This window comes from Scyliorhinus canicula, chromosome 6 (assembly GCF_902713615.1).
Source record: "Scyliorhinus canicula chromosome 6, sScyCan1.1, whole genome shotgun sequence".
NCBI lineage: Eukaryota > Metazoa > Chordata > Chondrichthyes > Carcharhiniformes > Scyliorhinidae > Scyliorhinus > Scyliorhinus canicula.
The window spans coordinates 85,385,985-85,412,477 of NC_052151.1; the positions used below are offsets into that span (position 1 = coordinate 85,385,985).

The following is a 26,493-nucleotide window of genomic DNA, read 5'->3' on the forward strand; positions in this document are numbered from 1 at the left end:
AACCTTTCCTATTGAACATGGCAGATTGTTATTTTTTATATAAATTTAGAATACCCAATTCATTTTTTCCAATTAAGGGTCAATTTAGCGTGATCAAGTCATCTACCCTGCACATCTTTGGGTTATGGGGGTGAAACCCACACAAACACAGGGAGAATGTTCAAACTCCACATGGACAGTGACCCAGAGCAGGGATCAAACCTGGAACCTTGTCACCATGAGGCAGCTGAGCTAGCCCACTGCACCACCGTGCTGCCCTGACATGGCAGATTGTTGCCAGGAAACTGTCTCGGTCACATGTACAGTCAATAGCCCTTTGCATTTGCTGGAAAACTGAGGTTGCGGAAAAACCCAACACTTTTGCAGCTTGGTTTTGGGATCCAGGCAGCATGGGAAAATTCGTGCATAACCTTGACCAGGGCATCTGTCACCTCACGAGCACACGTGTGTCTCTGACTGGGAGTCGCTACACTGGTCCCAATGGAGCCCTGGAAGGAGTGACTGGTAAAGAAGTTTTAGGTGGTAGTTACCTTCAGTGTCACTGGCATGGGATTTCCTCCTAGTCCTGCCGTCACAGGTTCTTCTAGAGAAGCTACCAAATGTGTGCAGTCACCTTACATAGAACATACAGTGCAGAAGGAGGCCATTCGGCCCATCGATTCTGCACCGACCCACTTAAGCCCTAACTTCCACCTATCCCCGTAACCCCTCCTAACCTTTTTTGGTCACTAAGGGCAATTTATTATGGCCAATCCACCTAACCCGCACGTCTTTGGACTGTGGGAGGAAACCGGAGCACCCGGAGGAAACCCACGCAGACATGGGGAGAACGTGCAGACTCCGCACAGACAGTGACCCAGCAGGGAATCAAACCTGCGACCCTGGCGCTGTGAAGCCACAGTGCTAATCACTTGTGCTACCATGCTGCCCCTTCTAGGGCATTCAAAAGTGTCTCTGGCATTGCTTTTCACTCATCCGTTGATAAGTGCACCGCCGGAAATATACCTGTCACCAGGCCGACACCTGCCATTGCAATGTACCCTGGTCACCAGCATCCTGACTTTCTTGAGGCCTCACTGCCTCGTGCTAAATTGAAATAATAAATCTGGTGAGCAGATTATTTACAGGTTTGCCTCCATGCTAACCAAGCCAGAGCTAAGCCCTGTGCCTGGCTTCCATTTAGACATGACAAACCTACCCCACCCCTTGCAGGTGAAGACCCACTGGGGAACCGGAGATGGATGTTTCTCCTGTTCATACATGACTCACGTGGAGATACTGCTCTTTGACTGGATGATGACAGCCTTGTTCAAAAATCCTCCCTTAGACACTATTCCGTTTGCCTCCATTACCCTCAACTTCATTGGGAGCACAGAACCCCATGAGCCTTTGTTAATCATGACAATTCAACCAGGATGATGGTGGTAGAGTAGAGTCCTCCAGCCGTGCTCCTTGGAGGCATCCTCCTTCCCTCCCTTCATCCTTGTCTTTGACAGCTACAGATGCCAAATCACAGAGAATGAACGGCAGCTCCACATGTTGCTGGGATCTCTATGTTCCAAGATCCATGAGACGGGAACAAACCTGCTGCTGGTAGAGATTCGCCATAGAGAAGAGACAATTGTGCTTTTCTTGAACTTCAATCACCCAAAAAGACACTTCTCCTATTTAAGGTTTTGCAGTTTTCCATTGACTGCATTGCACAGGTGAGAATCACAAAGTTGCGTAACCCTGCACAATACCCCCACGTCCTAATCATTCATGACCCAATATAACTGTACCTCCTTTGTCAAACGGAGACTCCCCCATTATCCTTGTACCTATTACTATCAACCTCCTCATACCTTTGCTCCCCTCTGAGCCTACACTTGTTGGCGACCCTCTGATCACCCCAACCCTGACCCGTCCACTTATCAGAGCCACCTTTTTGTCTGTTTCTGTGAACTTCCACTCATTGCCAACCTGGTTATCACCCTGGACCTGTCGCCCTACTGCCCTTCTCAGTGTGACTTCCCTCTGCTGCACAGTACCCTCAGTTCCATCCTGAGGACCTGACCCTTCCCTCCAGGACAGTGGTGAGAAACTTGCAGCCTGGGGCCACATGCAGCCCATTCTGGGTTCTGAGTGCGTCCCACAAGATATTTTGTTGACCGACCACACACATGGTTGCCACATTGCCACTGATTTCCATCTACATAGTTTATTCCTACTGGTATGACTGAAATGATAATGCCTGTAAAGCAAGGGCAAGTGGAGTGAGGTGCATGCTCATTGCACACAACATTTACTGTGAGAGATGTACACTCCCTCTGCATCCAAAACATAAATATTTATTTTATCGTTACCATTTGAAGTTGATGACAGTTCTATTAGCATATGAATGATTAAGTACTTTCTGTAACTCATTATTAAATATTCAGCGTGTATTAAATGTATTTTATTTAATTCATAGGGTCATGGTTAGTCAACCACCTGATCTCAATCTTGCAGGCCACTGAAATGAATCAGGGCCACCTATGCGGCCCATTCTTTAGCCTAGGTTTCCTATCGCTGCTTTAGGACCATCTCTCTACCACTATCCCCGCCTGGATACCCACTTGCTGCCCCGCACAGTCTCCTACCCTTCTCCTCACTAAGCCTGTGTACGGTATCTGCTCCAGCCTGGCCCCCGGCACCCAATATAAGTTAGAGGCTGAGATCAGTGAGTGGTCCGCAAAATGGCCAAAGCAGCATCTGCTCACCTTGAAATTGTTGATGCCAATTATGAATGCGAGCTTTCTGATTTCTGACTAGTGGGGAAATTAATTCGGAGGGAGAACTTCATTCCGCTGACCTGCATTTTTAAAATAAATATTTTTTATTCTCCTTTTTCAAATTTTTCCCCAAATTTACAATAAACAATAATCAGTAATGAATGTAATGTCAATCCCCATATCAATAACAACGATCCCATCCTCCCACAAAACCCCAGACATTAGCCCGCATGTTAACATAAACAAATGACAAAAATAAATCAGCCAGCCAATCAGCCATAGTTACCCTTAACACATACAGTCCCTCTCCTCCCTGCCCCGCTGCCCCCAATGTTCGATGTGATCCAATTCTCGAATGCGCATAATGAATAATGGCCATGAATTGTAGAACCCCTCCAGACTTCCCCTCAGTTCAAATTGGACTTTTTCAAGCGTTAAGAATTCCAGCAGGTCCCTCCGCCATGCCAGGGCACAGGGTGGAGAGGTTGTTCTCCACCCTAACAGGATCTTCCTTCAGGCGATCAACGAGGCAAAGGCTACAACATCTGCCTCCCAACCCCTGCTGACCCGACACCCTGAATTTGGCCTCCCGAGGGCCGGGTCCAGTTTCACGTGCACCACGTTAAAGATTATCCTAAACACCTCCTTCCAGTAATCCTCCAGCTTTGGACAGGACCGAAACATATGAACGTGGTTTGTGCTCCCCCCCCCCCCCCCCCCCTCGGACACAAGGTGGAAGCATTCACCCTCCGTAGCACCTCACGCCAGAACCCCTCCTCCACACCCTCTCCCAACTCTTTTTGGTTTCACTTATTATTGTCACATGTATTGGTGTACAGTGTACATGTATTAGTATACAGTGAAAAGTATTGTTTCTTGCATGCTGTACAAACAATGCATACCGTACATAGGGAAGGAAGGAGAGACTACAGAATATAATGTTACAGTTATAGCAAGATGTAGAGAAAAGATCAACTTAATACAAGGTAGGTCCATTCAAAAGTCTGATGGCAGTAGGGAAGAAGCTGTACTTGAGTCAGTTGGTACGTGACCTCAAACTCTGGTATCTTTTTCGTGACGTACGAAGGTGGAAGAGCGTATGTCCGGGGTGCGTGGGGTCCTTGATTATGCGAGCTGCCTTTACGAGGCAGCGGGAATTATAGATAGAGTCGATGGATGGGAGGTTGGTTTGCATGATGGATTGGGCTACATTCACGACCGTTTGTAATTTCCTGTGGTCTTGGGCAGAGCAGGATCCATACCAGGCTGTGATACAACCAGAAAGAATGCTTTCTATGGTGCATCTGCAGAAGTTGGTGAGAGTCATAGGTGACATGCCAAATTTCCTTAGTCTTCTGAGAAAGTAGAGTCATTGGTGGGCTTTCTTAACTAAAGTGTCAGCATGGGGGACCAGGACAGGTTGTTGGTGATCTGGACACCTAAAAATATGAAGCTCTCGACCCTTTCTACTTCATTCCCATTGATGTAGACAGGGGCATGTTCTCCACTACGCTTCCTGAAGTCGATGACAATCTCCTTCGTTTTGTTGACATTGAGGGAGAGATTATTGTTGTTGCACCAGTTCACCAGATTCTATTTCATTCCTGTACTCTGTCTCGTCATTGTTTGAAATCCAACCCACTACTGTGGTGTCATGAGCAAATTTGAAAATCGAGTTGGAGAGGAATTTGGCCACACAGTCATAGGTGTACAAGGAGTAAAGTAGGACACAGCCTTGTGGGGCACCGGTGTTGAGGATGATCGTGGAGGAGGTATTGTTGCCACTCCTTACTAATTGTGGCCTGTGGGTTAGAAAGTTCAGGATCTGTTGCAGAGGGAGGAGCCGAGGCCAAGGCCACGGAGTTTGGAGATGAGTTTTGTAGGAATGATGGTGTTGAAGGCTGAGCTGTAGTCGATAAATAGGAGTCGGACATGGGTGTCTTTGTTATCTAGGTTTTCCAGGGTAGAGTGCAGGGCCATGGAGATGGTGTCTGCTGTGGATCTGTTGCAGCGGTAGGTGAACTGTAGTGGATCAAGACAATCCGGGAGGCTGGAGTTGATTCGTGCCATGACTAACCTTTCAAAGCACTTCATGATGATGGATGTCAGAGCCACTACTAGACGATAGTCCGTAAGGCACGCTGCTTTGCTTTGTTTTGGTACAGGGATGATGGTCGTCTTCTTGAAGCAGATAGGGACCTCAGATTGTTGTAAAGAGAGGTTGAAGATGTCTGCGAATACCCCTGCCAGCTGCTCAGCGCAAGACCCGAGTGCCCGTCCAGGTACCCCATCCGGGCCAGTGGCTTTTTGAGGGTTGACCTTCGAGAAGGCTGCTCTGACGTCTGCAGTGGTGACCTCGGATACAAGTTCATTCGAGGCTTCTGGGGTGGAGGGCGCACTCTCCCTGACCTCTTGATCAAAGCGGGCATAGAATTTGTTGAGCTTATCAGGGAGGGGTGCATTGGAGCCGGTGATTTTACATGCCTTCATCTTGTAGCCCGTTACGTCTTGCAGACCTTGCCATAGTCGGAGAGTGTCCGTGTGGCTAACCTGGGACTCGAGCTTGGTCCGGTACTGTCTTTTGGCATCTTTGATGGATCTCCTTGGATCATATCTGGCTTTCTTGTAGAGAGTCCGGGTTGTCCGACTTGAACGACTCAGACTCAGACCTAGACTTTAGCAAGCAGTGGATATCCCTGTTCATCCAGGGTTTCCGATTGGGAAACACGCGGATTTGTTTCTTTGGCACACAGTCTTCTACATACTTACTAATGAAGTCAGTTACTGTAGTGGTGTACTCGTTCAGGCTGGTCGCAGTCTTTAAATACTGTCCAGTCCACTGACTCTAAGCAGTCCCGTAGGGACCCACTTTCTTCCTCCCACTTTGCCTTGATCCCTTCTAGCGGCACCTTCTCCTGGGGCTGGTTTAGCACACTTGGCTAAATTGCTGGCTTTTAAAGCAGGCCAGCAGCACGGTTCGATACCCGTACCAGCCTCCCCGAACAGGCGCCGGAATGTGGCGACTAGGGGCTTTTCACAGTAACTTCATTTGAAGCCTACTCGTGACAATAAGCGATTTTCATTTCATTTCATTTCCTCCTCCAAATTAGCCCCGTAAACTGCCGATACTACCCCTTTCTCCAGTCCCCCTGTCGTCAGCTCCTCCTCCAGCAATGTGGAAGCTGGCTCAACTGGGAAGCTCTGTATCTCCTTTCTGGCAAAGTCTCAAACCTGCATGTATCTAAATATTTTCCCCTGCTCCAGCCCATACTTCGCTCCCAACTCCTTCAATCCCACAAAACGACCCCCAAGAAATCAATCTTTTAGTGTCCTAATTCCTTTCTCCTCCCATCTCCGAAAATTTCCATCCCGCATTCCTGGCTCAAACCTATGGTTCCCTCGAATCGGCATTTCCCTTGACTCTGCCCCCGACCCGAAGCTCTGTCGAAACTGTCTCCAAATTCTCAACTAAGCTATTACTATCGGACTCCCTGTGTATCTCCCCGGGGCCGTCGGGAGCGGCGCTGTCTCTAGCGCTTCAATCCCGACTCCCTACCCAAACTCCCTCCGTTCTGACCCATTGGGAGTCAACCCCTCTGACTCAGCTCCGTACCTTCTCCACATTCGCCATCCAGTAATAATATATCGGGTTTGGAAGACCCAAACCCCCTGCCTACCTTCCTCTCTATAGTGGCATCTTTTTAATTCTGGCTACCTTCCCTCCCCATATAAACGAGGTAATCATCCCTTCAATCTCTCTTCAAAAAAAAAAAAATGCCTTTCGCAGGAAAATCGGCAGGCATTCAAAAATAAACAGGAATCACGGCAGCACGTTCATTTTAAACCGCCTGTACCTGACCCGCCAGTGACAGAGGGAGACCATCCCACCCTGCCAGATCATCTTTCGCCCTCCCCACCGAACTACAAAATGTACCTACGGAGCCCCCCAATCTCTAAAGTGATCCCTGCCTTACGGAATGGCAGCTCCCCCCACCCCTGCCCCGACACCTGACCAAGACACCACAAAATATTCATTCTTGTCTAGATTTAATTTGTACCCCAAGAAAGACCCAAACACCCGAAGCAGTATTCCCCCCCATTGACACACTTTGTTCCGACACGTATAATAACAAGTCATCGGCATATAAGGACACCGTATTCTCTATTCTCTCCCCCCCCCCCCCCCCCCCCCCCCCACACACACACACACTATCCCTTTCCATATCTCCGAACATCAGACTCACCATGGACTACTCTCCAAATTAATTACATTCTCGGACGCACTCTTCTCCATCATGGGCGGTCACCTCAGCGCTTCGCTTTACCGCAAGCCCACGGATAACCTCATGATGCTCTACTTCTCCAGCTTCCAACCTAAACACATAAAAGAAGCCATCCACTATGGACAAGCCCTTTGCATACACAGGAACTGCTCAGACGAGGAGGAGCGTAACAGACATCTACAGACGATGAAAGATGTCCTCGTACGAACGGATATGGCGCTCGACTCATCGATCGATCGACAGTTCCAACGCGCCACAGCCAAAAACCACACCAACCTCCTCAAGACGAACACGGGACACAACCAACAGAGTACCCTTCGTCGTCCAGTACTTCCCCAGAGCGGAGAAACTACAACATCTTCGTAGCCTTCAGCATGTTATCGACGAAGATGAACATCTTGCCAAGGTCATCCCTACCCCCCACTACTTGCCTTCAAACAACTGCGCAACCTCGAACAAACCATTGTTTGCAGCAAACTACTCAGCGTTCAGAACAGCGACCACGACACCACACAACCCTGCCATGGCAATCTCTGCAAGACGTGCCAAATCATCGACATGGGTACCACCATTACATGTGAGAGCACCACCCACCAAGTACGCGGTGCATACTGGTGCGACTCGGCCAACGTTATCTACCTCATACGCTGCAGGAAAGGATGTCCCGAAGTGTGGTACATTGGCGAGACCGTGCAGACGCTGCGACAACGAATGAATGGACATCGCGCGATGATCGCCAGGCAGGAATGTTCCCTTCCAGTCGGGGAACACTTCAGCAGTCAAGGGCATTCAACCTCTGATCTCCGGGTAAGCGTTCTCCAAGGCGGCCTTCAGGACGTGCACCAACACACAATCGCCAAGCAGAAACTTATAGTCAAGTTCCGCACACGTGAATACGGCCTCAACCGGGACCTGGAATTCATGTTGCATTACGTTCATCCCCCACCATCTGGCCTGGGCTTGCGAAATCCTACCAACTGTCCTGGCTTGAGACAATTCACACCTCTTTAACCTGGGGTTACCCCTATCTCTGGATCTGTAAAGACTTAATTACCTGCAAATGCTCGCATTCAAAGCACTGTCTGGCATCTTTGACTTTGTCCATATATATGTTTCTGGAACATACCTCTTCACCTGAGGAAGAAGCAGTGCTCCAAAAGCTAGCATTTGAAACAAACCTGTTGGACTTTTACCTGGTGTTGTAAGACTTCTTACTGTGCTCACCCCAGTCCAACGCCGGCATCTTCACATCATAGTCCCACGGTGGAGAGTAAAGTATCCTGAGCTGATGTTCGTGCGGACACTGGCCTATGGCTCCTTATATAATAGCTTTACCCAGTCCACAAATCTAGGTCCAATTTCAAACTGCTCTAGAACTGCCATCAAGTACCCCCATTCTACCCGGTCAAACGCTTTCTTGGCGTCCAATGCCACAACTACCTCTGTTTCCTTCCCCTCTGCCGGTACCGTAACCACTGTCAATACCCTCCTAATGTTTGAAAAGAGCTGCCTCCCTCTCAAACCCCTTCTGATCTTCACCTATCACCTTCGGGAGGCACTCCTCTGGCCTACCTGCCAGTACCTTCGCCAATACCTTTGCGTCTATGTTTAAAAGTGAAACGGGCCTATACGACCCACAGTCCATAAGACCACAAGACATAGGAGTGGAAGTAAGGCCATTCGGCCCATCGAGTCCACTCCGCCATTCAATCATGGCTGATGGGCATTTCAACTCCACCTACCAGCATTCTCCCCGTAGCCCTTAATTCCTCGCGACATCAAGAATTTATCTATCTCTGCCTTGAAGCCATTTAGCGTCCCGGCCTCCACTGCACTCCGCGGCAATGAATTCCACAGGCCCACCACTCTCTGGCTGAAGAAATGTCTCCGCATTTCTGTTCTGAATTTACCCCCTCTAATTCTAATGCTGTGCCCACGGGTCCTCGTCTCCTTGCCTAACGGAAACAGTTTCTTTGCGTCCACCCTTTCTAAGCCATGTATTATCTTGTAAGTTTCTATTAGATCTCCCCTTAACCTTCTAAACTCCAATGAATACAATCCCAGGATCCTCAGCCGTTCATCATATGTTAGACCCGCCATTCCAGGGATCATCCGTGTGAATCTCCGCTGGACACGCTCCAGTGCCAGTATGTCCTTCCTGAGATGTGGGGCCCAAAACTGGACACAGTACTCCAAATGGGGCCTAACCAGAGCCTTATAAAGGCTCAGTAGCACATCGCTGCTTTTATATTCCAACCCTCTTGAGATAAATGACAACATTGCATTCGCTTTCTTAATCACAGATTCAACCTGCATGTTTACCTTTAGGGAATCCTCGACTAGCACTCCCAGATCCCTTTGTACTTTGGCTTTATGAATTTTCTCACCGTTTAGAAAGTAGTCTATGCTTGGATTCTTTTTTCCAAAGTGCAAGACCTCACATTTTCTCACGTTGAATTGCATCAGCCATTTCCTGCACCACTCTCCCAAACTGTCTAGATCCTTCTGCAGCCTCCCCACTTCCTCAGCACTACCTGCCTGACCACCTAACTTCGTATCATCGGCAAACTTCGCTAGAATGCCCCCAGTCCCTTCATCCAGATCATTAATAGAACAGTACAGCACAGAACAGGCCCTTCGGCCCTCGATGTTGTGCCGAGCCATGATCACCCTACTCAAACATAGAACATAGAACAGTACAGCACAGAACAGGCCCTTCGGCCCTCGATGTTGTGCCGAGCAATGATCACCCTACTTAAACCCACGTAACCCGTATACCCGTAACCCAACAATCCCCCCATTAACCTTACACTACGGGCAATTTAGCATGGCCAATCCACCTAACCCGCACATCTTTGGACTGTGGGAGGAAACCGGAGCACCCGGAGGAAACCCACGCACACACGGGGAGGACGTGCAGACTCCACACAGACAGTGACCCAGCCGGGAATCGAACCTGGGACCCTGGAGCTGTGAAGCATTTATGCTAACCACCATGCTACCGTGCTACCGTTTATTAATATATATGGTGAACAGCTGCGGCCCCAATACTGAACCCTGTGGGACACCGCTGGTCACCGGCTGCCATTCCGAAAAAGAACCTTTTATCCCAACTCTCTGCCTTCTGTCAGACAGCCAATCCTCAACCCATGCCAGTAGCTCACCTCGAACACCATGGGCCCTCACCTTACTCAGCAGCCTCCTGTGTGGCACCTTATCAAAGGCCTTTTGGAAATCCAGATAGACCACATCCACTGGGTTTCCCTGGTCTAACCTACTTGTCACCTCCTCAAAGAATTCTAACAGGTTCGTCAGGCACGACCTCCCCTTACTAAATCCATGTTGACTTGTTCTAATCCGACCCTGCTCTTCCAAGAATTTAGAAATCACATCCTTAACGATCGATTCTAGAATTTTACCAACGACCGAGGTTAGGCTAATTGGCCTATAATTTTCCATCTTTTGTCTTGATCCTTTCTTGAACAAGGGGGTTACAACAGCGATCTTCCAATCGTCCGGGACTTTCCCTGACTCCAGTGATTTATGAAAGATCTCAACCAACGCTTCCGCTATTTCTTCAGCCACCTCCCTCACAACTCTAGGATGTAGCCCATCGGGGCCAGGAGATTTGTCAATTTTAAGACCTTTCAGCTTTTTTAGCACCATCTCTTTTGTAATGGCAACCATACTCAACTCAGCCCCCTGACCCTCTATAATTTTTGGGATATTACTCATGTCTTCCACTGTGAAGGCAGACGCAAAGTACTTATTAAGTTCTCCAGCCATTTCCTCGTCTCCCATCACTAGCCTTCCGGAATCAGTTTGAATTGGCCCAATGTCTACTTTGGCCTGTCGTTTGTTTCTTATGTATTGAAAGAAACTTTTACTATCATTTCTTATATTACTGGCTAGCCTGCCTTCATATTTGATCCTCTCCTTCCTTATTTGTCTCTTTGTTAACCTCTGTTTGTTTTTGTAGCCTTCCCAATCTTCTGATTTCCCAGTGCCCAAGTCCGTCGGATCCTTATCTTTCTCCAGTAACAGGGAAATCAATGCCTGCCCCAAAGTTTGTGGTAACACCCCCTTCCCTATCGCCTCCTCAAACATTCCGACCATCAGCGGTACCAACTTATTTTTGAGCTTTTTATAATATCCCACCGGAAACCCATCTGGTCCTGCCACCTTCCCTGACTGCATCCTCCGAATCGCATCTTTTATCTCCTGCTCCACTATCGCCCCTTCTAATGTAGCCCTGTCCCCCTCCCCTAATCTCGGATACTCCAGACCATCTAGAAATTCCTGCATCTCCCGGCCTCCCCCAGGTGGCTCCAACCTGTACAACCTCTCATAGAATTCCTTAAAGACCTTGTTAATCTGATCTGGAGCTACCACCAACTTCTCTGCCTTGTCCCGCACCTAGACAATTTCCCTTGCCGCAGCCTCCCTACGGAGCTGACAAACCAACTTACACCCCACCTTCTCTCCATGCTCGTGAACTGCCCCCCTTGTTCGTCTCAATTGGCGTACCGCTTTCCTGGTAGATAGTTGGTCAAAGTTGGCCTGGAGTTCCTTCCTTTTTTCCAACTGCGCTGGGTCTCTATCTTCTGCATACCTCCTGTCTACTTCCAGCATCTCATCTATTACCCTCTGATGTTCCAATCTCTCCTTTTTGTTTAGCATAGCCTTGAACAAGATCACCTCACCCCTGCCTTTCCAGCTTCCCAGACAACCGCCTCCGATACCTCCCCTGTGCAGTTAAAACCTACATATTCCTCGATTACTTTTTCAATTTTGTCACAGAACCCAACAGTCCCACATCTAACTTCCACCCTGGTCTCTGTTCTCTTCTCCTTCTCCAGTACCATATCCATCCAATGCAGAGCATGATCTGAGATTGCAATTGCCGAGTACTCCGGCCCTTTAACCCCAGCCAGCAGCACCTTCCCCGCCTTGAAAAAATCAATCCACGAGTACACCTTATGGACAGCTGAGAAAAACAAGTGCTCCCTCGGGTGCCAAAACCTCCCAAGGGTCCACCTCTCCCATTTCCACCATTAACCCAGCCAGCTCCTTTGCAAACCCCCCCAGACAGGACCAGCCAACGCGGCTGTGACCTTGTGACCTGTCCAATTTTGGCTCCTGCACCGTTCCAGTTCTGTTGAACCTGCGCTGCTGACATTGTTCTGCTTTACAAGTCAGCTGTTTAGCCCACTGTGCTAAACCAGCCCCGAAGTTCACCCCATCATTGAGAAACTAAGATTTGGCTTCCTGCCATATTAGGTTTTGCCTCCCGCCAAGCATCTCGTTGTTAGCGGGACCAGAAGAGTCCACTTAATGAGTCAGACAGCATGATGGATGCCATAACGAATGAGCATGGAATTGCCACATAATGACAAAGACTGAAAGGATATACTAATGACTGTGTAAATGGGGCAGAAAACCCATTCACAATATTCCCTTTTATTTGGAACAACTGACTGCAAAGGATACTGCTGTACCCCTGCTTATCTGGTGTTGCTCAAGAGTCTTAAGATGGGAGGTCTGAAAGAGATTAATGTGTTATTTGCTTGCGGATCCTTGCTTTATGCAAACTAACTGCCCTGTATGTCTACATGGCAACAGCAATTGCTCTTAAAAAAATAATTGGCTTGATGCGCTTTGGGACATCTTGACATCTCTGCAAATTCTTTATTTCTTCATTAGTATCTTGTTTGTCCTTTAAGGCAAAAGTGACCATTTTCACCATCTCAGGTGTTTGGTAGGATTTTGATGGGTATGTAGGCGAGTGCGAAGGCCAACCTGAGCCTGGAAGGTTCTACTGCAAATATCGTAGATCAAGATACCATAGATATTTGAGTCATGGATAAATTGTTGGCTCGAGATTTCCCTTCCTTGTGTTTTCTCTCTGCCTGTGATATTTGCTTGCTTTCAAAGGAGGCTGCACTTTTATTTGGGTGTGCCAGATGCACCGATCTTGGGCAAACTTCTCCCAGGACTCCAGTACATCCGTGCATTATCTGGGACTATGGTCATGGGGTTCAAGATTGTTCGAGAAGGAGTGAAACAATTATAGCGTGGAAGCTAGAGTGAACGTATGGCATACATTCCAATTAAAGCCGAAGTAGCATGGAATTGTTTTCTGCCCCCTAGTTGAGAACAGCTTTTAAAAAGTGAAGTGGCAAGTTCTTGTGTCTTCTGCCCTGATTGGCCATCAATGCTGTCCATTAATCTATGTACCTGATCATCAAAATTAACAAAAGTGATTACCAATACATTACACTTCAGTTGATAGATGGATAGATACATTTACTTTTCTTTTTTTTAAAAATCATTTGTGTTTTCAGGAGTTTGCTCCTGTTGCTACATTTTGAAATGAAACTTAATTTTTAATATGCTTTCCAGAATTGAGCGGTGAACATTTTTTAGGCACAGGAAGTCTCATGGTAAATTTCTATAGTTGTTCGTAGGGATTCACTGTGATTTTGAGTCCATTTGCTCTTCAATTTTCCTACTGTTTCTCCAAAGGCCTTTCGGGTGTTATCTGAGCCTACCGATCAGCAAAAATTTGAGAATCAAGAACTATTTGAATATCATCGTGCCTGGAGATGCTCTACAATGCCAGAAGAGGCTATCTGTGGCATTAGCAGAATCTGGGTCTTCAGTTTGATGCGGAGAAAAGAAATTGCCAGCAGAATGGTTGACATTGTCCGGTAAGTAGTCAGTGCGCTTTATAGTATTGGAGATTCAAACCAGATTAGGCCATGTAACTAAAATGTTTTATTTTCGTATGTTCAGAAATTATTATAACCTTGCAAATGTCACCAATCTGCTTTAGAATGGCTATGCAAAGAACACTACTGATATCCAAATTTTCAAACGTACCACCAACAAGGAACTTTACCTGCCTATGGTTTTCCAATAGGGCTGGTGACTGTGTAGTCCCTCGTTGCCAGCTCATTTTTGAAAAAATAACCTCCTACTGTCAAACTATGAACACAGTAGACACCTCAAATAAATTGAAGGCAAATTATGTTTTCTTTCTAAATTTAATGCACTCCAATTCTTTCTTTTTCCAATTAAGGGGCAATTTAGCATGGCCAACCCACCTACCCTGCATATCTTTGGGTTGTGGAAGTGAGACCCATGCAGAAACTGGGAGAATGAGCAAGCTCCACACGGTGATCATGGGGGACTTCAATATGCAGGTGGATTGGGTAAATAACGTAGCCAGTGGATCCAAAGAAAAGGAATTCATGGAATGCTTACAAGATGGCTTTTTGGAACAGCTTGTCATGGAGCCCACAAGGGAGCAGGCTATTCTGGACCTAGTGCTATGTAATGAACCAGACTTTATAAAAGATCTTAAAGTAAGGGAACACTTAGGAAGCAGCGATCATAATATGGTTGAGTTCAGTCTGCAGTTTGAAAGAGAGAAGGCAAAATCGGATGTAATGGTGTTACAGTTAAATAAAGGTAATTGGCATATTATTTTAGTTATGGGTCCAACAAGTGCCATTTGACCTAAAATTTCAAAATTATCAAATTTGCTTAAAGATGGGTTTTTAAATTAGAGAAACAACTGACCTTTCAGAAATGTGTACAAATTTTGGTATCAGAAAGCATTCTGCCATTAATTGCATCACTTATAATGTGATGCAATTAATCTTTACACTTAAAATAAAACACCCTGCCTTATTTAATTATTCATTTTATTAGCTTTAAATAAATTATATGGTTAAGGTACAGTATAATAAATATAAAACATTTGTATGATTAAAAAAGATTAACCAAAGCACAAATTATGGTTGTAAGCTTTAAAAAAAATATTATAAACAGAGTTTACAACGTAAAGACTGGACACAAAAAAAATGGTTTCCCCATCCTACTTAAAACGCACACTGTGCCTGTGTAGCACGAGTGCAAAAGCTTCCTGGTTAATTTAAACAGTTTTAACATTTAAAAATAACACTAATCTACAAAAATAGTAAAGAATCTCTCAAGAAATCTTTAACTTACCTGTGATTCATTGATGATTTCCAAACCGCAGCGTAAGTAAACGGAAGAACAAGGTCAAACGCGGGACACAATGCAGTCTCATTCACAAATTTTAAAACTGTAGTAGTTCACGTGTTCTTACCTTGCGCACGTGGTAGGTCCATCCGGGTGCTGTGGAATCAGGTGATTTTTCCCTTTGTTAATTTCGCCGGTAGTGTCTTTGCCATGATCAAACATGATGTGGAGATGCCGGCGTTGGACTGGGGTGAGCACAGTAAGAAGTCTTACAACACCAGGTTAAAGTCCAACAGGTTTGTTTCAAACACGAGCTTTCGGAGCACGGCTCCTTCTTCAGGTGAATGGAAAGGCTTGTTCCAGAAATGTTTATATAGACACAGTCAGAGATGCCCCGGAATGCGAGCACCTGCAGGCAATCAAATCATCAAAGATGCAGAGAGAGGTAACTCCAGGTTAAAGAGGTGTCTTTAACCTGGAGTTACCTCTCTCTCTGCATCTTTGATGATTTGATTGCCTGCAGGTGCTCGCATTCCGGGGCATCTCTGACTGTGTCTATATAAACATTTCTGGAACAAGCCTTTCCATTCACCTGAAGAAGGAGCCGTGCTCCGAAAGCTCGTGTTTGAAACAAACCTGTTGGACTTTAACCTGGTGTTGTAAGACTTCTTACTATGATCAAACATGGCAGACGTAAAGTTTTCTGGTACATCATTTAACATCATCAAAAAGGTAATTGCAATTTTTTTTGTTAAAAATGTGGGCTATATTTAATGTTTTATGTTGTAATGTGTGCTGCTAATGTATGTTTATTTTATACTGACAAGACTGACTTGCCAACGGAGTTTTAAAAAAATTTACATACCTTTTAAATTCGAGATCCAACGTAAATAACTGGGCAATAAAATTTACGAAATTTGCATTTTATTCCAGCACAAAAATGATAGACAACATTTAAAATAAGGAAATTTAATACTTTCCAGAATTAACCATTATTGATAAAATTGTGATAAACAGCAAAATCACTCAAATTCATTAATGAGAATGAATTATACAGCCTTAAGAACAAAGAGAGTTTCCATGTCTCTAAATAAAAAGTGAAAATGTGGGGGACACGAATGATTAAGTTATAAATTTGAATAAAATCATCTTCTGTTTTTCTTTGACCCGAGTACATTTGAATACCCAAGTATAATCCTCATAATAAAATTAATTTGGGTGGTGTGTGTGTACATGAATTTAGCATAAAATATGTATGAAATGTGAATACCCTTTAAAACCACTCTTGGCCTCCAAAAAAAAATAACTAGCCAATTACGAGGGCATGAGAGAGGAACTGGCGAAAATCGACTGGAAGCAGACCCTAGTGGGGAAGACAGCAGAGCAAAAATGGCAGGAGTTTGTATGCATAATTGAGGACACTGTACAGAGGTTCATCCCCAAGAAAAGAAAGATTATCCGGGGAGGGATTAGACAGCCATGGCTGACAAAGGAGGTCAGGAAATGTATCAAAGAAAAAGAGAGATCCTATAAAGTGGCCAAAAGCACTGGGAAATCAGAAGATTGGGAAGGCTACAAAAACAAACAGAGGTTAACAAAGAGACAAATAAGGAAGGAGAGGATCAAATATGAAGGCAGGCTAGCCAGTAATATAAGAAATGATAGTAAAAGTTTCTTTCAATACATAAGAAACAAACGACAGGCCAAAGTAGACATTGGGCCAATTCAAACTGATTCCGGAAGGCTAGTGATGGGAGACGAGGAAATGGCTGGAGAACTTAATAAGTACTTTGCGTCTGCCTTCACAGTGGAAGACATGAGTAATATCCCAAAAATTATAGAGGGTCAGGGGGCTGAGTTGAGTATGGTTGCCATTACAAAAGAGATGGTGCTAAAAAAGCTGAAAGGTCTTAAAATTGACAAATCTCCTGGCCCCGATGGGCTACATCCTAGAGTTGTGAGGGAGGTGGCTGAAGAAATAGCGGAAGCGTTGGTTGAGATCTTTCATAAATCACTGGAGTCAGGGAAAGTCCCGGACGATTGGAAGATCGCTGTTGTAACCCCCTTGTTCAAGAAAGGATCAAGACAAAAGATGGAAAATTATAGGCCAATTAGCCTAACCTCGGTCGTTGGTAAAATTCTAGAATCGATCGTTAAGGATGAGATTTCTAAATTCTTGGAAGAGCAGGGTCGGATTAGAACAAGTCAACATGGATTTAGTAAGGGGAGGTCGTGCCTGACGAACCTGTTAGAATTCTTTGAGGAGGTGACAAGTAGGTTAGACCAGGGAAACCCAGTGGATGTGGTCTATCTGGATTTCCAAAAGGCCTTTGATAAGGTGCCACACAGGAGGCTGCTGAGTAAGGTGAGGGCCCATGGTGTTCGAGGTGAGCTACTGGCATGGGTTGAGGATTGGCTGTCTGACAGAAGGCAGAGAGTTGGGATAAAAGGTTCTTTTTCGGAATGGCAGCCGGTGACCAGCGGTGTCCCACAGGGTTCAGTGTTGGGGCCACAGCTGTTCACCATATATATTAATGATCTGGATGAAGGGACTGGGGGCATTCTAGCGAAGTTTGCCGATGATACGAAGTTAGGTGGTCAGGCAGGTAGTGCTGAGGAAGTGGGGAGGCTGCAGAAGGATCTAGACAGTTTGGGAGAGTGGTGCAGGAAATGGCTGATGCAATTCAACGTGAGAAAATGTGAGGTCTTGCACTTTGGAAAAAAGAATCCAAGCATAGACTACTTTCTAAACGGTGAGAAAATTCATAAAGCCAAAGTACAAAGGGATCTGGGAGTGCTAGTCGAGGATTCCCTAAAGGTAAACATGCAGGTTGAATCTGTGATTAAGAAAGCGAATGCAATGTTGTCATTTATCTCAAGAGGGTTGGAATATAAAAGCAGCGATGTGCTACTGAACCTTTATAAGGCTCTGGTTAGGCCCCATTTGGAGTACTGTGTCCAGTTTTGGGCCCCACATCTCAGGAAGGACATACTGGCACTGGAGTGTGTCCAGCGGAGATTCACACGGATGATCCCTGGAATGGCGGGTCTAACATATGATGAACGGCTGAGGATCCTGGGATTGTATTCATTGGAGTTTAGAAGGTTAAGGGGAGATCTAATAGAAACTTACAAGATAATACATGGCTTAGAAAGGGTGGACGCAAAGAAACTGTTTCCGTTAGGCGAGGAGACGAGGACCCGTGGGCACAGCCTTAGAATTAGAGGGGGTAAATTCAGAACAGAAATGCGGAGCCATTTCTTCAGCCAGAGAGTGGTGGGCCTGTGGAATTCATTGCCGCGGAGTGCAGTGGAGGCCGGGACGCTAAATGGCTTCAAGGCAGAGATAGATAAATTCTTGATGTCGCGAGGAATTAAGGGCTACGGGGAGAATGCTGGTAGGTGGAGTTGAAATGCCCATCAGCCATGATTGAATGGCGGAGTGGACTCGATGGGCCGAATGGCCTTACTTCCACTCCTATGTCTTATGGACAGTGACCCGGGGTCGGGATCGAACCCGGGTCCTCAGTGCCGTGAGGCAGCAGTGCTAACCACTGCACCACCGTGTCAACCCCCCCCCCCCCCCCCCGAAGGCAAATTATGCTGATTATCTAAATGAGCATCAGGTATTGTGGAATTTGCATTAACATTTGTGTTGTTTTAATTCTGTGAAGTTGGCATCTGTTGAGTGAGTTGATCATCTGAAGACCGTAGAAAATAGGAGGAGACAATTCAGCCCTTTGAGCCTGCTCCTCCAATCATTATGATCATGGCTGATCATCCAACTCAATAGCCTGATCCCTCCTTATCCCCCCCCCCCCCCCACCTCCCCCCGTATCCTTTGAGCCCCTTCACCCTCAGTGCTATATCTGACTGCTGCTTGTAAATATCAATGTTTTGGCCTCAACTACTATCTGTGGTAGCGAATTTCACAGGCTCACCACTCTCTGGGTGAAGAAATGTCTCCTCATCTCTGTCCTAAATGGTCTACTCCGTATCCTCAGTCTGTGACCCCTGGTTCTGGGCACCCCCACCATCGGGAACATCCTTCTTCCATCTACCCTGTCTAGTCCTGTTAGAATTTTGTACGTTTCTATGAAATTCCCCCCTCATTCTTCTGAATTACAGCAAATACAATCCTAACAGATCCAATCTCTCCTCATGACAGCCCTGCCATCTCATCTTTGTCATGAATCCCAAGATCGCTGTCCTTGATTCAAGTATGCTAGTCTTTTCTCACTAAGCCATTACGCGAGACTTTATAAACCTCATTGCCCAGAGATATGCTCCCCAGCAAAGCACTGAATGTGCTTAACCGAAGGAATATGGCACGAATGATGTTGCTGTCTATTTGTGATGCCACATCCTGAATTTTCTAATTGCTGCTGAAAAAGTGGTAGGTAAAGGCACTGGCCTTGGCCTTAAGCTCTTGTAATTCTGCACTCTCCCAAGCCCTTCTATGCCCCCTTCCTACTTTAAGTCGCTCCTTAAGCCTACCTCTGACTATGTTTTTATTGTAAGAAGTCTTACAACACCAGGTTAAAGTCCAACAGGTTTGTTTTGAATCACTAGCTTTCGGAGCACTGCTTCTTCTTCAGATGAATGAAGAGGTGGGTTCCAGAAACACATATATAGACAAAGTCAAAGATGCAGGACCATACTTTGAATGCAAGTCTTTGTAGGTAATTAAGTCTACAGGTCCAGATGGAGCAATTGGAGAGAGGGATAATCACAGGTTAAAGAGGTGTGAATTGTCTCAAACCAGGACAGTTGGTAGGATGGTGAGGGGTGAATGTAATGCAACATTAATCCAAGGTCTCGGTTGAGGCCATTCTCATGTGTGCGGAACTTGGCTATAAGTTTCTGCTTGGTGATTCTGCGTTGCCGCGCGTCCTGAAGGCCACCTTGGAGATGCCTTGGTGTTGTAAGACTTCTTACTATGCTCACCCCAGTCCAACACCGGCATCTCCACATTATGCTTTTATTCACCTGTCTTGATGTCAAATATTCCCTGCTAACAGTCCAGTGAAGTGTTGTGGGAAGTTTTACTATGTTAAAGATGTCAGATAAATCAACGTTGTTGGACCAGCCGGTTACCTCAGCATCAGGTGTGTTGGAACCATTTCAAGGAACAACCTCTCCAGAGCCACTTCAATCCAAAATGGAGCCCATTGACGACCAGCAATAAACCACCTCACTTAATCCTCTCACTGGGGAACCAGTTAGGAATAATTGGTACATTAAAGTGTACCAGATGTGAATAAATTTTAATTGGTAATTTTTCTTGTTCCCCTGTACAAGTTACAGTATAAAAGTGGTGATGATCAGGACTGCTGCGAACCTTTCCTAATATTAGAAATTTGAACTATGAAGGAACAGTTTGCCAGGTGTTGATGCAGCATTTTTAAAATCAGCTGGATTCCCCAGTCTACTTTGTTAATGGATTGAATTAAATTTTTTGCTGAATCACATACCCCAAAAACATTCTGCCAATTTTAGTTGTAGAAATAAATTGTTTCTCTATGCCAGTAACTCAGCACACATAGATAATACATTTTCACAGTAATTAATTAATGAATGCTGACAATTGGGTGATCTATATTGTATTACCTTACTGGTCCAGTATTCCAGAGGCCTGGACAAATAATTCAAAGAGTCCAGCTCCAACCACGCCATTTTGAGAATTGGAACTCCGTTTTTAAAAATCATGGGGGAAAAATTACCATGAAGCTGTTAGATTGTTGTAAAGACCAATAATATTGTTTAGAGAAGAAAACCTCACAGCCTTTGCTAATTTCAGCCTATATGTGACTCCAATCCCACATCTAAGTGGTTGACTTTTAAGTGACCTCTAAATTGGCTCGCAAAGCCACTCAGTTATATCAAAACATTACAACACACCACTTCTCAGGGTAGCTAGTGATGCTCACATTTCAGATATACAACCACTTCATACCAGTGTTAATACTGGGGTGTCAGTTAGCTGGTTTGTGATGCAGTGACGCCAACTGCGCGGGTTGAATTCCCAAACCGGCTGAGGATATTCATGAAGGCCCTTCAGGTTAAATTGCTACGAGTCAGCTCGCAAAGGGGAGAGAAGCCTAAGGTTCTCTGGGACTGTGGCAACATTTACATTTGCTGGTATTAATGCTCCACTCAAGCTTCTTCCCATATCTTCTACATCTACTTATTGTCATTGGCCTCTCTTCCCTTTTGATATACTGATCTTGCTTCCCTTTAAGTGCACCTGTGCTATTATCTTAACTAATCCCTGTGGAAGAGAGTTCCACTTGGTAAAGATGTTTCTTATGAAACCATCTTCTACCGATAGCCTCTAGATTTACTCTTCACTACGAACGAAAATATTCTTCTCTATTTGATCAAAACCTTCCATAATTTTGACTTCTGTTAAATTGATTCTCAGCCTTGTTTCAAAAGAAGAGAAACCCAGCATGTTCGTCCTTTCCTGATAACCAACCAGAGAATTAATTTTCTTTTTTCCTCAAAGCAGTATTTTTCTAACGTTTTTTCCGGCGACCCATTTTATAGAATGGCCAACTCTCGAGACCCACGCCACATTCACAATATATTCGCCATAGTTACTTTTTAAAATGTCGCACACATTGTTGGCACTTCTGTGTTATTAAATGTAAAAGTTGTAAATTGCGCTGCTGTTTTACTTTAAAGGACAGATCTATCCTTACACCTTGCTAAAAGGTGTAACTCAGGATTATTTGATTATTTTATGTCGTCGTATCCATTGTTAGCATTTGGAGAATTGTGTGCAAGCGCTGGAAAGATGGACAGGCTCAATGTTACACAGTTCTAATGACGTCCTGTTTACTTGTTCAAAACGTAACAAGACCTCGGATAGGAAATTAGACAACTTCTACTTCAGAAACAGGAGCCCTAAACTGATAAATTAAAAGCACGGTCAGACAGATCATAGAATTCATAATGCAGAAGGATGCCATTCAGCCCATCGAGTCTGCATCGGCCCTCGGAAAGAGCACCTGACTCAAGACCACGCCTGCACCATGTCCCTGTAACCCACTCACCCCACCAACCTTTTTGGACACTTAAGGGCAATTTAGCATGGCCAATCCACCTAACCTGCACATCTTTGGACTGTGGGAGGAAACCGGAGCACCTGGAGGAAACTTACACACCGTGGAAGGATGTGCAGACTCCGCACAGGCGATGACCCAGCCGGGAATCAAACCTGGGCTCTGGAGCTGTGAAGCAGCTGTGCTAACCACTGTGCTGACAAGCTGCCCCTAACAGTGACAGAATGTCACTGGATGCCTGTCAGTACCGTTTCGCACGTAAATATGTAACAGACTGAAAACATGCGGGGAAAAAATCAATGCTGGGCAAAACTCAGCTGACCAATATGCAAAACGTGCTGATACATTCCATTCCATACGCCTGCAACATTTTACCAGCTCCTGTATACACGAGTGTAGTTTATTTGGCAAGTTATCCCTGTGTCTGCGTGGGTTTCCTACGGGTGCTCCAGTTTCCTCCCATAGGTCCTGAAAGGCGTGCTGTTGGGTGAATTGGACATTCTGAATTCTCCCTCAGTGTACCCAAACAGGTGCTGGAATGTGGCAACTAGGGGCTTTTCTCAGTAACTTCATTGCAGTGTTAATGTAAGCCTACTTGTAACACTAATGAAGAGTATTATTATTATGAATGCCACCCTTGGCAGACAATTGATGTCCCAATAAAGCTAGAAACAAAAGTCCTTGTGGTACTGGAACCAGTTCAGCTGATGGAGTCTATGTAGTCATGTAGCCACACAGCAGAGATGGATGCTTGGTACGAGTACCTGGGGAATGGGGGGGATGGATGGTGGTGGGGGGTGGGTGATGAAAAAAATAAGTTTTCTTAAAGAACTAGAGCCCCAATGTGGAGAGACAATTCCGAAGTGGAAGGAATGGACATAGGAGCTTGTAGGAGGCTGTACGTCCGGGTTAACTGAGAGAATGATAAAGGACGCACAGGGTTTGTTAGTGACACACTGAACTCGAGAAAAAATACAGATCCCAATGCTGAACACTGTGGCAGGAAATGCTACCCAAAGAGAATTTTACAGTTCACTGGCTGAAAACTGCCCCAACTATACTGTGGCCTAGAGAGGCAAGAAAGTCCATTGCATCAACTTCTATCAGCCTCATGTGGCCATACGTTGCATTTACCTCTAGAGAAAACGGGGGGAAAATGGGCAGGCGATCTTTGGGGATGATTTTTGGTGACCTAGTTGCGACCTATTCTACACCATCCCACGACCCATCTGCGGGTCACGACCCCCACTTTGAAAATTACTACCTTAAAGCAACATTGGGGGTAATGACTTTTTTTAAATATTCGCTTATTCCGGGCAGCACGGTGGCCTAGTGGTTAGCACAACCGCCTCACGGCGCTGAGGTCCCAGGTTCGATCCCGACTCTGGGTCACTGTCCGTGTGGAGTTTGCACGTTCTCCCCGTGTCTGCGTGGGTTTCGCTCCCACAATCCAAAAATGTGGATTGGCCACGCTAAATTGCCCCTTAATTGGAAAAAATAATTGGGTAATCTAAATTTATTAAAAAAAATAAAAAAATATTCGCTTATTCCTGTTTATAAAATGTACTTTGATTTTGCATACTTAAATTCAACGTACTTCCATTTCTTTCAGAAACACATTCATGTATGGAACCAGTCTGAACAAGAATGAAATTGCCTTCTCTGATCCAACGCCATCTGGCAAGCTTTTTGCAACCAAATACTGCCAAACCCCAAATTTCCTTGTGTATAATTTCATTGGTTAACCTGCAAAACTGAAATTTGACTTTCAGTAACCATTTACCATCTGATGAATGTAGTCTCTGCATTTTATATTTTAGGTAACGTTATAATATAGTCTAAATCGCTGATTATTTAATTCTAGGAACATATATTGGTCTTTTTGAAATACTTTGCACTGTTTGCTGTGTTCTCTCAGATTATATTGATTATATTTTTGAGTTTTTTGCAATGTAAGGGTTACTTAATGTTAATAATGTCATATTAAAGTGGATTTGTGGAAACTTTCTAAGATGTTAAATGGAAATGATTGAGCGGGAAATGTACATACAGGCCTTGTTTGTTTTTGTTATTCACCTTTCTCTCCATTAAAGTAACTGCTTATAGTACAGACTGCTCGAGTGCAGGTTTCACAATATAAAACTTAGTTTTGAAAAGACTGAAACATTTGTACAATAACCTTGTTACAGTTGATAAATTTCTGAAGATTGACCATATCTCATTGTGCATATTTTAGGAGCTTTTGGCCCTTCAGAACATGTAATTCTTCAACAAAATTCTCACGGTAACATTTGTATTAGTAAAAATTACTTGTTAGGTTTTCTACTTGTTTGATCCAAAAATTTAAATTTTTGTCTTACCACAATAAAGTCTGTCATTTTTATTTCACTATTACTATTTCGGTGTTTTGTGTTACAAGATGTGCAACTTTATTTTTGAAAATATAATTTTTCAAATGACTAGAGATTATGCAATTTGAAATGAGACAGAACCAACTACTAAAAATTGCACGGCCAGAGACCTGTTGAATCGTCACTGTCTAAGGAAAATACATTAAAATGCAAAGTTCTGGATTTTGAAAATATGGCTGCCATATACCAACTCAACCCCCTGGCACAACACAATGGGAAAAGTATGAAGGCCAGGCTGCAGTCACTGCAGAGAGGTTGCAAGAAAGATTCAGCAGAGGTTGAACGTTGTTCTATCTTTGTCTCACTCCTTTTGCTCTCTGCCGCGCTCTCGCTTGCTCTCTGCCGCGCTCTCGCTTGCTCTCTGCCGCGCTCTCGCTTGCTCTCTGCCGCGCTCTCGCTTGCTCTCTGCCGCGCTCTCGCTTGCTCTCTGCCGCGCTCTCGCTTGCTCTCTGCCGCGCTCTCGCTTGCTCTCTGCCGCGCTCTCGCTTGCTCTCTGCCGCGCTCTCGCTTGCTCTCTGCCGCGCTCTCGCTTGCTCTCTGCCGCGCTCTCGCTTGCTCTCTGCCGCGCTCTCGCTTGCTCTCTGCCGCGCTCTCACTTGCTCTCTGCCACGCTCTCTTGCTCTTGCTCTCTGGCGCTCGCCATAATTATTCCCGCACACTAACGAATGAATTGGAGTGGGAATTATCAATTGTTCCTTAAAAATCAATTTTAAAACTGCAAAAGGTTTTCGTGGGTCCTTAATAAAATGTCCACATTTGATGCCAATACTTCCACAAATATCGTGAGATTACTGGCAAAGAGTTAAGAGCACTGTTCTTAGAAGAATTAAAAGGAATTATTGGAATTCCACACGAAGCCAGAAAAACAGGTGGAGTAACATCTAGAGGTGGAAATTGAGGGCACTGAAAAATAATTTTTCTAATGCTAATTTAACATTGAAGCAATGGAAATTGAAAATGAAATTTGAGGAAAGGGAAAAGCAGAAGAGCGAATGGGAAAAGAGGCAGGAACAGGAGGGGGAGAGATAACTTCAGGAAAGGAAGTTTAAATTAAAGCAACTAGCTGAGAAGGATCCTACTGTGACCATTGAAGATACCTCTAGCTCGGACCCAAGGACTCAGTCATTCAGGTTTGATGAAGCAGTGGACACGTTTACCTCTTTCGAAAGGGTAGCATAGTGGTTAAAGTGGCCAGCTCAACACTGGTCCATGCTGTTGACTTGCAAACTGTGGGGAAAGCTCATAATGCTTACTCCCTCTTGCCTGAGGAAAAATATAACTAGCGATGAGACAGCAAAAAATGGCTATTTTCAATTTGTACTAGTTGGTGCTGGAGGTATACTGTCATAAATTCAAACCCTCAGGAAAGGGCCTGACCAGACAGTGCAGTAAGTGGTATGGTGTTGGTAAAGGGTATTGAAGCAGGATAGATGCCCAGCCCCATCTACCCGGAGTGTAACCTTGTGTCAGGACCAGTGACCGTGGGAGTTGTTCCCAGTTTTCTTGTGGGTGGGGTCAATCCGCACAATCAAAAGTGATAGCATCCCTAATCAAAGAACTCCGAGAAACTGACTGAGGTCAGGGAGACAGGACAGCGGCAGGAGAAAGTACATGGCATTTTCCCTGACTGTGGTAACCCAGTCTGGTCAAATTCTTTTTGTCAGAGGCTGAAGTACCACTCCAGATTACCTGACAGATGGGATATCTGAGACCTTTCCTGGCAGTTTGGAAGATGACAAGCAGGCAATGAGTAGGATTTTCTTGCAGCTCAATAAGCCAACCTATTGTTGAGAAAATTAGCTCTGATTATCCAAACAGAGACTATCCCTGAATGCTGCTGTATTAAAAAAGAGGTGCTAATCAGGAAGTGGAGACCCCCTCATAGACCTGCAAACGAGGAGTGGATAGTGATCCACCATGTAGCAGTGCTGTTGAGGAGCTGTGGTGAAATATAATGGCTAGCACACAA

At 45.1% G+C, this 26,493-nt stretch overlaps 1 protein-coding gene across 2 annotated transcripts in view; it reads left to right on the plus strand.

The window, feature by feature from the left end:
* The window catches only part of esco2 (establishment of sister chromatid cohesion N-acetyltransferase 2), a 78,687-nt gene extending 54,185 nt beyond the window's left edge, over nt 1–24,502 (plus strand). For both annotated transcript variants that reach the window (XM_038799606.1, XM_038799605.1), the window contains exons 9-10: nt 13,562–13,746; nt 23,726–24,502. In XM_038799606.1, coding sequence (XP_038655534.1) covers nt 13,562–13,746; nt 23,726–23,858 — 318 coding nt within the window. In that variant the 3' untranslated portion in view covers nt 23,859–24,502. The remainder of the gene's footprint in view (nt 1–13,561; nt 13,747–23,725) is intronic.
* The last annotated feature ends 1,991 nt before the right edge of the window (nt 24,503–26,493 follow it).